Raw genomic sequence first — 15100 nt, forward strand, 5'->3', positions numbered from 1 at the left:
ATACGATACGTTGAATACGTTGAATACCGTTTAATATCGTTAAATAATTTAAATTCTTACGTTTTGCTTGCATTTGTCACTTCCCTCGTCATTTCCCTTCCAGTTATTTTCTTACACAATATGGGATATTTTTGAAATTTCATCTTGTAATAATTTTCATACTCTGCAACGATAATTTCCAAATCGATGTTGTCGCAAACCCGATGTTCGGGAGATAGACGAGCTTCCCGGAATAATACATCGCTAACGTCTATATACATAAAAAAATGTAGTTTTTAATTAATTATAGTTTTTAACTAATTAAAAATATTTTTCGCAATGACTGAACACTATAAGATAACCATCAAACAACTGTTTTATCTCTAGGTAAGACAGGCAAAAGAATGTATTTACTATATAAATCCTCGAAGATAATTTCTTGTCTTCTGCTTTTTAATTTCCAATTTTTAGATGGATAAGAATAATTTGAATTTATACTTCATATATTTGTTTATAACTAGTTAATCTACATAATCGATTGAGTTATTCTTAACTACTGAATTACCGATGTCGAATTTTCAAATTTGGTTTCGCCTTCTCTTTCCATGATGTCCACTGATTTCTATTTCGATTGGTCACTGACACTATTCAAAAGAATTGGAACTAGGAATATATTTTAATTATAATATACTCACCCATTGTGTTCCAAATAATCACATACAAGGTATAATATGTTCCGATGACGTTCCGAAATACGACTCTCCTCCTAATGCAACATGGATATAGAAAGATGGATGCAACATGGAAATAGAAAGAGAACACCATGTATAGATACTTCCTGTCCATGTTTAATCAGGCATGCACACTAGTGGACACTGACGCTGCTCGTATACCGCTGTTACATATTTCCTGTACAAGTGCGCGTCATTAGACAAGGACGGAACATCCTCTCTCTACTTCTCTATCGCGTTTTTAGTTCGCTCACGCGCTCTGTACTTATATCTATTACATTTCCACCCTAGGCAGCGGCCGTGCAGTGACTTACAAAAGTTCCGAACGGTTCCATCCTGGGCGGACGGTTAATTGCGTTCGGTACTTCGAGGCAGAAAGGTGAGTACAGAATCGCTCCTCTTAGTACTCTTATTAGAAGTGTTATCATCGAATATAAGTTTTTTCAATAAATTCTTATCGTTTTACGATCTTTCTAGAATACAATGACGCCAGCAATCGATCATTTTCGCGAATTTATTGTAAATTAATTGGGGGAATATCTGGAGTTCTTTATCGGTTTCGACTGTAAAATCAGCAACTATTCGAATTTTTCATTCATAATTGTGACATTTTCGACACTTCCGTTGCCAAGACCCTCTTGAGAGATTTTTGGCACGTTCCATCACCCTTGTTAAACGAGTGCACATTGGTGGATATATTGATTTTAAAAACCAATACGTGTACGAGATTTATTATCTCACTGGGACAAAGAAATCCGTTTTATTCGCGAATTTTCCGTGTTTCTTCTTAATTTTCGTGAGTGTCTGGCGCGGAGCATTATTTGAATGAACTTTTCATCGTTCAGATTATATTTCGTTTAAAAAGATTGAAATTGATGTCGAGAAGAAATGAAACAAGGTGCTCGGGCATTCCATCGTTTCCCGGGGAAAGAGAAATATGAAAAAAACGGTCGTTCTTCCTTCTGCCATTTTCGTCCATTACCAAAATGGTATGACCCAAATGTCCCGGGCCGTGAATCAATCAAGCGAATTTTGAATAATTTTTGAATAATATCCAGTTAATAATTTGTGAAACAAATTAATTTCATTTTATTGTTGGAAACAAATTAGTTGGATTTTTCTTTCTTTAGCAGTTTTCGCCGGAGTTGACCTGACGTGCTACTTCAGTTTCCATCATCGCTTCTCGAAACTTCCAACGTCCTTGGTGTTGGAGTCTCCTTGACCAGGTGAGTACATAGCTTCTAGATACTCGTCGCTGTTCATCCTTACGAGCCTCTCGAGAAAAATCCGCAGTTAATATTCTGCTAATCCCTGCTGCTTTTAAAGACCATAAGTAGTCGTCCGTAAGGTTTAAAAGATTTCGAGTAGATTTGTATTACGTATTTTATCTTCTAATTTTTAAAGAGAGGGTCGTGTTTAATCAATTGAAAATGACGAAACTGTAATGGGACATTATTATCAAATATTAAACGTGGTTCCATTGGGTACTTTTATGGTCTTTGCGAGATATATATGCATTATACGTTGCTACTAGCAACGCGTAGCGATGAACGATGGAGAGCAGTACCTTCGTTATCTCGTCTCGGTTGTGTACATATCAGTAATGCACAGTACTCGTACTAAATATCTTACAAATTCCATACAGATTTTCAGATTAGTTTCGAATAATACCAACACGACCATGATAGTCACAGTACAGTATTAAATGGTGCCACTATGCATAATACACTCCTAAAATGTTTCTACAAATATATTTGTCCGAATATTTTTGTCAGCTACTATATCCTAACCACGGTTTATTAAACAATATATAGATTTAAAAAAGAATATATAACGACATTACTTGTTTAGGCTAGATTGGTTTAACTTGTATAGTTTTAGTAACTGTGTAAGATCAAACAAGAACTTATCGTTAGTTTGGCGAGATCTGATTACACGAAGCAACATAATTGCTTTGAAACTCAGGACAGAAAACAATGTCAACCGGTAGACGCGTTTGTCTGGTGAACGTGTAACGCGTGAATAATAGATAGCGACAATCACGCGAACGCTAGTTACAGCTGACTTGGCTTACATTGTAGCATTCAAACTAGAGTATACGAGCCGTAAGCACTATTGAAAGTTCAAAGACCGACTAGTGAGCTTCATCCTGTCTCATTTTTTAATCAGGCGATGGATCGACGAATCGTATTGATTTCGAGGATTATTATAGTTCTGTGGAAATTTTAAAGCGTGGTTTGTCTAATCTTGTCTCGTTAGCTACAGACTCTTTGGCGAGCAGCCTGAAACTTGATCCAGTTTCGAGAAAATGAAAAATTCGTTTCTTCTCTTTGCTTCCCTGTTCCTTCTTTCCTCCTTTTTCCCTTTTTACATCGCGTTAGGACCCGTTAAATAATATTGACTGCCGTGGACGCTGGCTGAGAAGTGCACTTTATAACTAGCTTTAAAATCACTGACGTCGATGAGGACAAAGGTAAGTTAGAGGGTCATTTATCTGAGCTGGTGTTATTCGACCTGAACCCTGCAGCTTTTCAGAGTTTCTTTCGTTTTTCTTTTAAGAGCAGAGATGTTAACTGGTCTCTTGTTACGTGTAAGAAGTATGTACTAAAGCTTATTTATCACCAATTGGTTGCTCAAAGTCGAGATATACATACCTATATTATATTAATACGTTACAGAAGATTACGCGTTAGTTAGCTTATGAGAATTTATAGTGTGTCACAGATCACAAAAGCAGAATGACTACTTTTTCATAAACGATATATGTATATGAATTGAAAGTTTAACTATTACGTCACATACTTCTCTCGATAAAGGTCGTCGAGTGCATATTGTTAAAGAATATTAGCCATTTGAATTCAATAGTTTCGAAGATACTAATGCTTCTGTGAAGTTTTTGCAGGCTGTTAATTTTTTATTGAGATACTACAAATTTTAAATAACTTCGATTAGAAATAAAAATCACATTACATTAACGCGTAGAATGTAACGTAACGTAGATAATGTAAATATAAATTATATTACAAGGAAACAATACGGGTAGGTAATGTGAAACATTCTGGTTAAAATTGCATCCTTTGAAGGCTAGGACACACAGTACTTACGAAGTAGATTAAGTACCAAATGGGGTACTTAAGAAAATTCATGTTGTCATTGTTTAATAAACATCTTCAGCTAATAGCTTTCTGCAAAAGCTGGTTTAAGTTATGCTAGCTTGTTCCTTATTAATTGCAATTATATTGTTCGTATCTCCTAGAGGATTAACAATCCATTTTTATAATGGATAATAAAAGTAAATTCCTATTAGGTTGTCCCAAGTTTCTTTCGTTTTATAAAGAAATGACAGTTATGTTATTCTATATTATTTTATATTAAATTGGAAAAAGGTGGATCACACGTAATTCAATAAAATAATATAAAACGAAAAATGTTGTACATCTATTACTTTCTTATAAAACGAAAGAAACTTTTGGAACAACCTAATATTTCTCTACTACGATGCTTCTACAGTGCTAAAATATTTGATAAAAATGTTAAGAAATTCTAATATTGATTTAAGCGTATCGATTTATCCACTCTTCATATTTGATCAAACAGAAATTGTTAATTATGATTTACACTTAAAAGCGGATTGCATATTATGAGGATAAATTATCAAATTCATCTCTAATATACACATTAGAGAATCATTCATAGCCGCAATCCTGTTTACCGCTAACATTCCTGGTACTCAATAATTCATTAGGTGTCTGCTTTAGCCGCACAGAATACACCTGTAAATAATTAATCGCCATTAATATTCCATCGACTTTTGAAAATCCCTCATGTGATCTATTTCATGCGATGAGAATATGTATAAATTGAGATTGCGATCGACCATCCTCAGTCGGATAAATCGAGTGATTCAAATTATAACACAAAAAAAAGTTAAAACTAGTTACATTATCTTTTTCAATTTTTATGTATTATTTGGCGGAAGAAACTTTGGTAATTGGTAAGTAAAGTTCACCTCCTTAATGTTAATGATTTTAATATGTTATTAAGCTCAAAGTTCTAAGGAATTTTCTATATATATATATATATATATACATATACATAACTGTGTGCGTATATATATAATATACGTATAACAGCCAAAGTTCAGCTCTCAAGTGTACGCAAAACTTTTATGTTCATTTTACGCTATACCAGTATGTTTCATGAATTTGTTTGCTAACAGTATCGAAACAAATAACAAGCAGAGGACGAGCTATTCATGAATTGTTTTGCCAGCGTGTACGCTCCCAATATTTTCTATTTGAGAAAACATACTTGTTGCTATTGCAACTACAAATATCTTTACAGTCGACGCTTTTGCCGCGAATCATTGACTAACATGTAAAATCGAGAAAAAACATGGTTTATTGTGATGGAAATGTGGAAAACCGCAAAACCGATATAGAAGGGAAAATAAAGGAAAGGAAGGTAGGGATAAGTAGAAGCTTGGGGCCAAGTTTAATTCACTGAAACCGAGCTGCTTGTATTATCGCAAAACAAAATTGCCAGTACGTCATTTCCGTACTCTCGTCCTCGCGAAAATGGTTTTGCTCGTTAAGAAAAAACGAAGAGACAGGGAAGAGAGGAAAAAGCAAACGGAGAGCGCTTTTAAAAAGCTGGCGAACCGTGTGTTACCACAACGAGATACGCGGTGCTATTTGTCGCTTTAAATTGTGTCGCAACTCGTTTTTGAGATCTTTGCCAGGGACGCGTTAAAACACGCTGCAAATATATTTCTGGCTTTTCTGGGGTTTAACTGAAATATGACAAATAACGTTGTAAAACATATGTACTTATGACTTACAGAGTAATTGAGTGTACAAAATATAATAGCCAGCGATTTAGGGCTTTAAAAGATCGAAAAGAAAAGAAAAGAAAAGAAAAGAAAGAGAAGATAATATGTTGCGGCAGTTTAAGTCGATCTAAGAAAATAGATAACGGGAGGGGGGGGGGAGGGCAAAGCTAGTTAATCTGGAAAGAATCCAAGCGTCAATTTCAAGCATTTACAGAGAATCAAGCGGGCTGGTTAAGGTCGTGAGTTGAGCAATTATCCCGCGTTAGGTTCAATCAGGTTAGTCCCACGCGAAATTGATCCAACCATGCGAAAACGAGTGTATTCTGATTTCTGTCGCAGATACTTCTGGCTAGTGCAGTACCTACACGGTGGTTGTTGAAATAGCCGCTTCTCATCTATTTTCCGCAGCGCGGACATCATCCTTTGATCCCTTACGACTAATGAAGTTTTCAAAGATGTACGGCAGTTTGAGATTCTACTTGAAAATGATCATGATTGCGGTCTGCGTACCGCCTGCCCTTCTTTTCGTTCTTCCGTTAAAGACTGGTAAGTTGATACTGATTAATTATGCGATCGAAATCCTATATAATGGCTACAAAAAATATTTGCATCATTATTCTCGTTTCCTAATGAATCGCTGTTTTAATCAAGTTTTATATTGCATCAAATTTCTGTAGTTACACGAAAGTACTAAATTATAGAAAACTTGATATACACGGATTTAATTAATTGATAAATTAGTCGATATATAGGCATTATTATTTATTATATTATATATTATAGCCATTATATATTAGTAATGTATATATACACTTTTGAATTTTAGCCTTCTATTATTCTTATATCCTTTAAACGTCATTTCAAGCTACAAGCGACTTTAACTCAAATAGCTCGATTTCAAGTTCTAACGTATACTGTAAAGCACACTTGCGAAGTGAAACAGTAAACACGATATGAAAACTCTCTCCCCAGTAAGAAATCGAATATCCAATTTCAATCGTGCTTCATCGATAAAGCATCAATGCTACGTAGAAGCATCGTGGCAGCCGCAATGCGGATCCGTTGATCAAAAATTTCCTGGCACGATCGTTTTCGTAACGCTATTAGCCGTTTCAGTATCAGGGATGTTTTAAAAATCCGTATCGGATTGTACCATGAAGCGCAATAGCGCTTCGTTTATTTATTTACGAGAAGTGCCGATCAACTCGATTGCACTGCTCTTTTTTTTTGTCGAAACATACCTTTCAACGCGTTCACGCTTCACTTCATCAGCTATATCAGAAACGTTACACTAAAGAGTCAAAAGGTTGCCAAATATTCGTGCTTTACCTTTTGTTTGTGTGACGTTCTGTAATTGGTTTTCCAATTCAAGAGGTAATTTATACATTAGTTTTTTCTTTATTTGGTTTACGATTATTTGAAAGAAAAGTAATTACGAGAGGAAACTCTGATAGACTAGCGACAAGCTACGTTCGGAACCGAGCGCGCTGTGAATTGACAATCGTAACCAAACATCGCGACACAGTTCACCACACTATGCGTACAGCATGATCACGCTGAGTGGCGTTGAAACGGTTAACGTAACTGCGCGTACGACCGTCGAATGGCAAAGATATTCAAGCTGAGAATCGTTTTCAGATGCTACAAACAACCGCTGTGCTGACTTTGAAGGAGAAACCATTCGACATGATCTTACGTTTGAGCCGGGGCCTTCGGTTTGCAGTTTCTGCGTCTGCTACAATTCGAGGCTGAAGTGGTGCATATCGATCGTATGCAACCCGCCCGTAGTGAGTATATGCTCATTACTTAAACACTTAACACAACCAGAGAGAAACTAAAGCACACCGTTAATGCGAATAGGGTACACAGCGATTCATCTAACTTGCCTTGAATTACTTTTACAAAGAGAAACATGGACAGGAATAATTCTTTGTTACGAGTCGTTTAATTTATTCGTTCGTTAGAACGATTGGTCTGACAAATTCAAAGTCTTGTTCCGTATAAATATTTTGAAACAAGCACGTCATAAGCTTTGTATATTTTTTTTATCGCAACGAAACTGTTCAGAGAAATGTTGAAATTATTAATTACAAAAGAAGACATTTACGTTGTAAAAATGTTAGCGAAAACATTTGTGAAAAAGTTACTTTGTTATAAATTCTACAAAAGGAAATATTGAAAATCACGCCCCATTTATTCAGTTGCACGTATGAAAAGTATTTTGCATTCGCGCAAAAAAATCCCTTAAGGATACATATTTTATAATAATTGGAGTGTCAAAGTTATTACGCGGATTGGCGTACACGTGCCTTTTAATGAAACTAGGTTATTCATTTGTTATTCGTTCCTAACTTTCAACTTTATGATTTTTGCGGAATAAAATTTTATATTCCGGTTCAGTTTATAAATGATTCATTTTGAATTTAATAAAATTAGAGTTACAGCAGAGTAATTTAACAAAGAACAAATAATCATTTGTACTTTATTAAAATGTTCTTTTAGCGTCTCGTTTTAATATTTCTCTAATAATATTTTGTTAACCGTTATATTTAAATGAAGGTTTTCAAAGCAGAGACGTACTTTAACGTAGGAAATGGACGTACATTTATAATGAGAATTCAGAAGCAAAAATATTTCATACAAAAATAAATATTCCCCATGTGTAAATAGCTACGTTATGACTTTTATATGTATCTAACGTTTTTCCATGCAAGGTAACGTATATTTGCTTCTTCGCTTCTTCGCTTCTGAGTAGTAAAACCTGGCATTCATGCGGCTGATAGGTAGTTACGCGCTGACAACGAAAAACATAAAATGAATAAAAAACATGAGCCATCCTATAAAAAAAATAAAGCTGCTTTTATCTTTCATTACATATTCGTCAGAATATTGTTAATAAATATTTAAGTTCAGATTTCAGCTTAAATAAATGCATAGGATTGGACATTTATTTATATATGTATCTGCGAACGCTTTTTGACATAAAATTTTTATAACGACTAAAATGACATATTCCGATATTAAATTAATTTGATGAGAATAAAAACTGAATTTTTTAAACGAGATTTTGTATGAAGTTACATTTATTGGGAAAAATTCATTCTTTTATAATATGATAAAACGAGACTCATAGTCTGTATAAATCATTTCATGGAATATTATGTGTATGTACATGTGTTCTACGCTTTTATTATAAAAATGCTAAATGAACATAACGATCAAATGCATCGACAAATTGATTATCTTTTATTTGTTTCGAACTACAAATTGATTGAGACATTCGTGTTTGCTAAATTGCGAATTTAACGCAATGAAGTCGTCTGAATCCCTTGCGAGCATGTAAATATAGCGTCGAATTAACAGGTCAATTACTTGAGGTTGGAACTGAAAGAAAGAGAAAGATGGAGGAGGTCTTGCCTTTGAATGCTGGACACTTCTAAAGCCCACAGTTCGCTGAAATTGCCAGAGAATTCAATTAAATGGCAAATTAAACCATTGAACTGAATCTGTTTCCAATCGTGAGCTTGGAGGTTCTACCCTTTGAATTTTTAAACCAGTCAACCTTCTTTTGTACGTATGGTAACGAATATAATTCATAAACTAATGAAGTGTGTAATTCAATTGAAAGCTCTTTTCACTGAATTCAGTTTAGATTAAGAAAAATGATATAATAACGAAATTATCAATTTACAATTTATAGAGCGTATACTTTATTCGAAAGTGAAGTTTATTACTGCAAATATTAGTTGGCTATTTATAGCCTGTTTGAAAAGGTGATTTAATTTCGATTGATTTTCGATAAGTTTTTGTTGGTTTACTCAGGTTAATTAATCTCCAATAAAATAGAAATACCAATCCGGTAGTATAATTGCTTTCTTGCTTATTACTTTTTTACCAATTAGCGATGCACGATTCCAGACCAGTAAATATTTTTCCATCGGGAGAAGTCAGGTCGAGAGATGCAAGATTTATACGCTCGTTCTGTCAGTTATCCCAGTGTCTGTTACGCGATAGAAAATGAACGAACTGAATAATAAATGCATTATCGGCATGAAGATTGCTTGATGTAGGCCACCGCTTTTTTTCTATCCTTCCGATACCATTTTTCTTTACTTTTTTTTTTTTTTTTTTTTGCGAAACACTTTGCTAGTCGTGAGAAGCAGCAATTCCCTTCTGCGAATCAATTACGGTTCACGAGAAATTGTATTATAGCCTGGAACGTATTCAAATTATCTTCAATTATTCTCGGCTGTTTCCATTTCCATTCGTCTCTTACGTAAGTACTCGTTTGATGTACGTACATCGTGAGACAATAATCGTTAACACCTTTAATGTCTTCAGTATTATAGAATAAGACGCGAAAATACGTTGAAACCTGACTTTTAGATTCGCGAGACTCTATAAGGCTTCGAAAGTCTCTTGTTTCAGGCCGAATAAAAAATTGTAGATGAAGAATTACATTGCGAGGTCTGTTAAGGAAAATTTTAAATCGTATCGTTGTAATAGGATTATTTCAGCGAGGGAAATTACGTGTTGCGTGCGAAGCCACGAGCTTTCTTTCAGGCTAATATATATAATTGTCCTATCGAACTTTCCATCTAAACCGTTGCGCTCACACGTGGATTTTGCATTTCAATTTTCTTACTTACAGTCCAGTCCAGTGAGACCAAGTTAAATTTTTCAGCCCTCCGAGGTAGAATATGTTTTATAGAGAGACGTACAACGCCATGAAAGGGAGACAGATCAATAAATTGGGTTATCTTTAAATTACTGACAATCATTTCATCGACGCGGTTTCACCGACACCGAGTCCCCCGGCAACGTCTGACAAAGCTTATTTACCGATACACTGAACCACAATCATTTTACCGACCTCTTCCTTTGCTGACAGTTATTATACTCGCTGTCATATGTTATCGTTGATTATACATCTTTATTTACAAATTCGTTCCTGTGTATAACGAAACAAAGGAAGAAACGAAAATGATACGTTTCATGACGCATTGTTAAATTATTAATTAACGAGAGTTACATATCTACATGAATGCTTTGAAATGTCAGTTATAATTCATGAAAATGGATACAAGCCATTTTACTATACATAAATATAGGAATATAAGATGCTAAGTAATCTTCCTATGTAATCTCCTCCAGCTTTTTCTAGTTTGATCAATAATTATTAGTACATGTTAGGAAAATAAATAGAATTTTTGTTCTCAAGCGAGGTATAATTTAAATTTTGTATGTACACAAAAATGTTAAATTAATAATGATTATAATAATCAATAAACTATGATTACAGAGGATGGGTTTTTTGATAAAATGACATTCTGACAAATATATATAGATCGATATATATATAGATATAGATAGACAAATATATAGACTCTTACAACAGTAGTTATGAATGAACAGTAGTTATTGTATCAATTCCGTTCTTCAGAAGCTTCATTTGTGAAAAGACAATTCGCCAGAATATGGATTCACTGTAGTTATAGCTATAGGATTTCAATCTAGTTGACAGACTTGCTTTACGTAGAGAATATCTGTCTCTTGTTCTACCTTATCGCGATTCTCTCCTCATCTTATACGCTTTGTCGAGCAAAGTAATATTGGCATATATCTCGGCTCTGGTTACAATCATTAGTTTCCGCCTAAACGGTTAGAATCACATAGCTCGCGCTCTACTCTCGTTTATTCACCATTCAGGCCATATGGTCGCATGCGACGAGTTTTATGTTAATTCCGACCGATTACAATACCTTTCTTTCGTTTACAAGGAACGACGAGACTGGCAGTTGCGTGATTTGCAATGCAAAAGCCGCGATATCTGCACGATAACCTAACCTCAACCGATTTTGTTGTACTATTCTTATGTGGACTTCGTTTGTACCACTTTCGTAACAAAAATAGAATACGTAGAACACAGCATTCCGTTATGCGATATTGTCGATTCCTAACATCCGAAAAATCAGAGATAATTTTTTTCCCTACAGTTGTACATTTGTGTGAAAAATTACGAACGTAAAGTTGTTTGGTGCATGCACAGTCCTCCCCTACCCTGCATTTGCGTGGACATGCTAGAAAGATTCACTTTTCCACGGTGAAACTGTATGTATTATAATTTCATTTTTACAAAGGTCGAACATCCTACTATACATAAATTTAATATTAATATAAGCAGGTTTCCTGTTAAGTATTACATCTGACGTATAAGCACACGTGTGTACGAGCCTTGGTTTTAAATGTCTTATAGTAGACACCGAAAAGATTATTCAGTTGGATATCTGACTCAACATCAATATTTTACTAGGAGATAACATGTTAAGAACACGTTGGTGGATGGCATGGGAGATGATGAATGAAGACATACTTCTGTGAGATACATAAAATAGTAGTCAGAACGTATTTTGGCGCTTGGGGACAGCAACAGCTGGTGATACTGTCATACACCTCCATTTATAAACTTTCGAAAATCGATGTGACCTTCAAACTTTAGTGTATTCTGTTTCACAGCACAAAATATTTCCGAAACGTACGTTTATTGTTACAATGAACTTGACTAATGGCTCTGAAATACTATCCTTGAAAAAACAATGGGGGAATTAGAGCAAAAAAAAGAAGGAAATAAACAAAGACCTTGTTGGTTCGTAAAAATAAAATATGCTACAGGAAAAACTTTTTCCAACTGATTGAGATGCGACAAGCTTTAAAAGCTATGACGCGAATCGAGCGTTTGTCTACAAGAGCGCATTTTCGGTGGATATATAGATATACATGTATATGTGACGAAATATACTAAAGCAATATTGACCCTTTGTCGCTGAAAGTATCAAACTACAAAACTTCCTTTCAAATTTTCAGAATAAGGAAATCAGGATCATGATAAATAATTGGAACATAATTAAAAATAATATATCTTCTCTATAAGATAATGAATACATTGGTTCATTTAATTTTTATGGATATTCAAACGCTTCTGTGAAATAAAACGTCAAGATTATAGAGTATAAAATTCATAGCTATGAAATAACTAAAACTCTGATGTATTATTAAAAATATACGTTAGGTTCTATGTAGTGATACATACAAAGATTACATGTACAAACCCATAATTAACACAATGCTACCGCAACCATTCTGCAATCTACCTTGCCCAAAACACTCTTCCAGTCACCTCCAAACTCTTCAATTCTCTCCACCTAACCACCCACAAACCATTCACAAACATGCAATTCTCGACAAAAGAAGAACTTGTCGTCAGTTGTCCTTAACATCTCGTTCATTCATTTGGTCCCTATCCCCCTATTTCCTCCCACTGCGATGATCGCACTACATTTTTCCACGTCTCTATTCTATTCTCTGGATGACCTGAATTCTCGAGCAGTCGAGTGACGATTGATCTGTACAATTGATCGATTTCTGTTTATTACAGCCATGCAGGAAATTTCGTCTTGGAAAGCGATGTTGTGATTTCGAATGCTTGGACCATGTAAAAAACATTACCGGAACCGGTGAAATTTATGTCCTTGAGGATGAGAAATCCTCCAGCTCCTCGACTCACCAACAAACGTGATGAGCTCAATGGTGCTGTTGCGGCTATTTTAATTTTTCAACAAGGATCCAGATGGCGCCGTGGACGAAATTCAATCATTATAAACGTCAACGATCAACATCAGCCATCAGGTAATTTCATATTGGTGACTTATTTCTTCTGTGTTATTTCTTCTAATTTTATTGTTAGTTCTTCCATTTGTATTCCAAAAGATTGAACTCTTTTTACGTGCGTGTGTGTTTTTCTTTTTTTTGTAACTCGTCGAGTTGCAATTCTAATTTTTGCACTTCCTCCTTCATGTCCTCTATGTGCTTCTCGAACTCTTGTGTCGTCCTGTCTTTGTCGGAACATTCTACTTGAAGATCAGCGAGTTGATGCTCGGGATCGTAATTCAATTTTTGGTCATTTTATTGCTGTCATTTTATCAACTTCTTTCTTCTTCTTTCTTTTTTTTTTTTTGAACTTAAAATCTTGATTTAAGGTTTGTGTTTCACTATATGATTTATTATTATTAACTAGTTCAACATTATTTTCAGTAGATTTTTTTTTCGCGTGATTTTTATACATATTTAAATAGTTTAACATGAGCAAATGCATCGTACGTCAGATATACCATTTTTAATAAATTGTCGCCTTTACAACTCGAGTTACCTCTGAACGAGTCGCATGATTGATCAATAAGCCATGAGTAATTATGCAAATTCAGTATTTTTTTCATCTATCTATCTGAATATTATAACAAAGACTTTACATTGAATATTTTATTAAAATTGTAAGTTTTTCATAAACGCTTCAAAATCCACAGTCTATTGATCAACTCCTCTATCCTTTCTCTTTCTCCTCACTAAAATAGATAAATTCCTAATGTAGTTTGTGGATAATATTTTTTTTTTTTTTTTCTAAAGCAAATCACATTTATCATCTGATATATTTTTTGAAATAATTTCTGTCTGTACATTTTCTTCTTTTCCCTTACTCCTCTTTCTCTTTCTAATGAATTCTTTTTATTCCGTAAAATAGTTTTTGTATATTCAATTTTGTTAAGTGCAATCCTTATTTCTGATAACTTACTTTTATTAGATAATTCTTGTGAATCTTCTACTACATCTTCCATATCATTTTGAGTGCGGCTTCTACCTTCAGTAAATTTAATATCTTGAACCGTATCATTAATTTCAATAGCTCTTTCGGTATCAAGTAAATCGCACTTATTATTTAATATACCTTTTGAATTGACTTCTGTCTCTGTAGTTTCTTCTTTTGTATCTTCTTCGAGTTTTCTTCGTTCTTCTAATCCACCCTTCTCATTTTCTAGGATCTTCCTTGTTGTTACGCCGCCTAAAACATCTGCACGCCAGCCCGCGCCAGCTCGCGCCACCGGACAACAACCAGCCTGCGTAACGTCACTTCGACCCTCAATAAACCTAAGGACCCACCATAACTTTCACTTCCCTGTATTGTTTCGCCATGTGTCTTCAATCCGTTTGTCTTGAAGAATTTCTAAAGCTTAAAAATATTCTCGAAACACAGTCGGTTTTTAGAGAGGTCCTTGGGTTTATTAGGCGTACTTAAAACACGGAGAAAGCGGGTATGCACCCATTAGGAAAATCCGAATAGCCCTCTAATAAAACAAGCTATGTTTTCCTCACGCACACAGTCATCTATCCACCACGATGGTAGGAGACTTCCTACTCATCCCTTCGAGCAGTAGTGCAGGTCATGACCAATCGACACCGCGGTTCAAATTTTTTGACACATTGTACAAAGGTGTATATCAACGTAACTGTACCTGTATGTCTATATTCGAGATTATTTATCTATTCAAGATAGCAAAGTAAAAATACTATATAGAGGATTTAATTAATGTGTGGATCAACGTATGTATCACTATATGTAACAATAATATTGACTGTATATGTACGTGTGTAATAAAAGATTTCCGGTTTACAATGTTTACGATACTGATATAAAAATACCATATAGAGGATTTAATTAACGTGTATA

At 34.6% G+C, this 15100-nt stretch overlaps 1 protein-coding gene across 6 annotated transcripts; it reads left to right on the forward strand.

Annotated features, from left to right (window-relative positions):
* The first annotated feature begins 1001 nt into the window (after positions 1–1001).
* Positions 1002–15052, forward strand: LOC117164568 (uncharacterized). 6 transcript variants are annotated; one of them, XR_013061398.1, is made up of 6 exons: positions 1002–1089; positions 1841–1936; positions 5881–6087; positions 7180–7328; positions 12977–13227; positions 14412–15052. XR_013061398.1 is itself a non-coding variant. In XM_076627279.1 (5 exons), the coding sequence occupies exons 3-5, from the start codon at positions 5982–5984 to the stop codon at positions 13115–13117; spliced, it is 396 nt and encodes a 131-aa protein (XP_076483394.1). In that variant the 5' UTR covers positions 1002–1089; positions 1841–1936; positions 5881–5981; the 3' UTR covers positions 13118–15052. The 6 variants fall into 6 exon arrangements, 2 of the variants coding, with proteins under 2 accessions (XP_076483394.1, XP_076483395.1); XR_013061399.1 differs by having other exon boundaries at positions 1844–1936; XR_013061400.1 differs by lacking the exon at positions 1002–1089 and adding an exon at positions 1278–1699.
* The last annotated feature ends 48 nt before the right edge of the window (positions 15053–15100 follow it).

This window comes from Bombus vancouverensis, unplaced genomic scaffold (genome assembly GCF_051014615.1).
Source record: "Bombus vancouverensis nearcticus unplaced genomic scaffold, iyBomVanc1_principal scaffold0053, whole genome shotgun sequence".
NCBI lineage: Eukaryota > Metazoa > Arthropoda > Insecta > Hymenoptera > Apidae > Bombus > Bombus vancouverensis.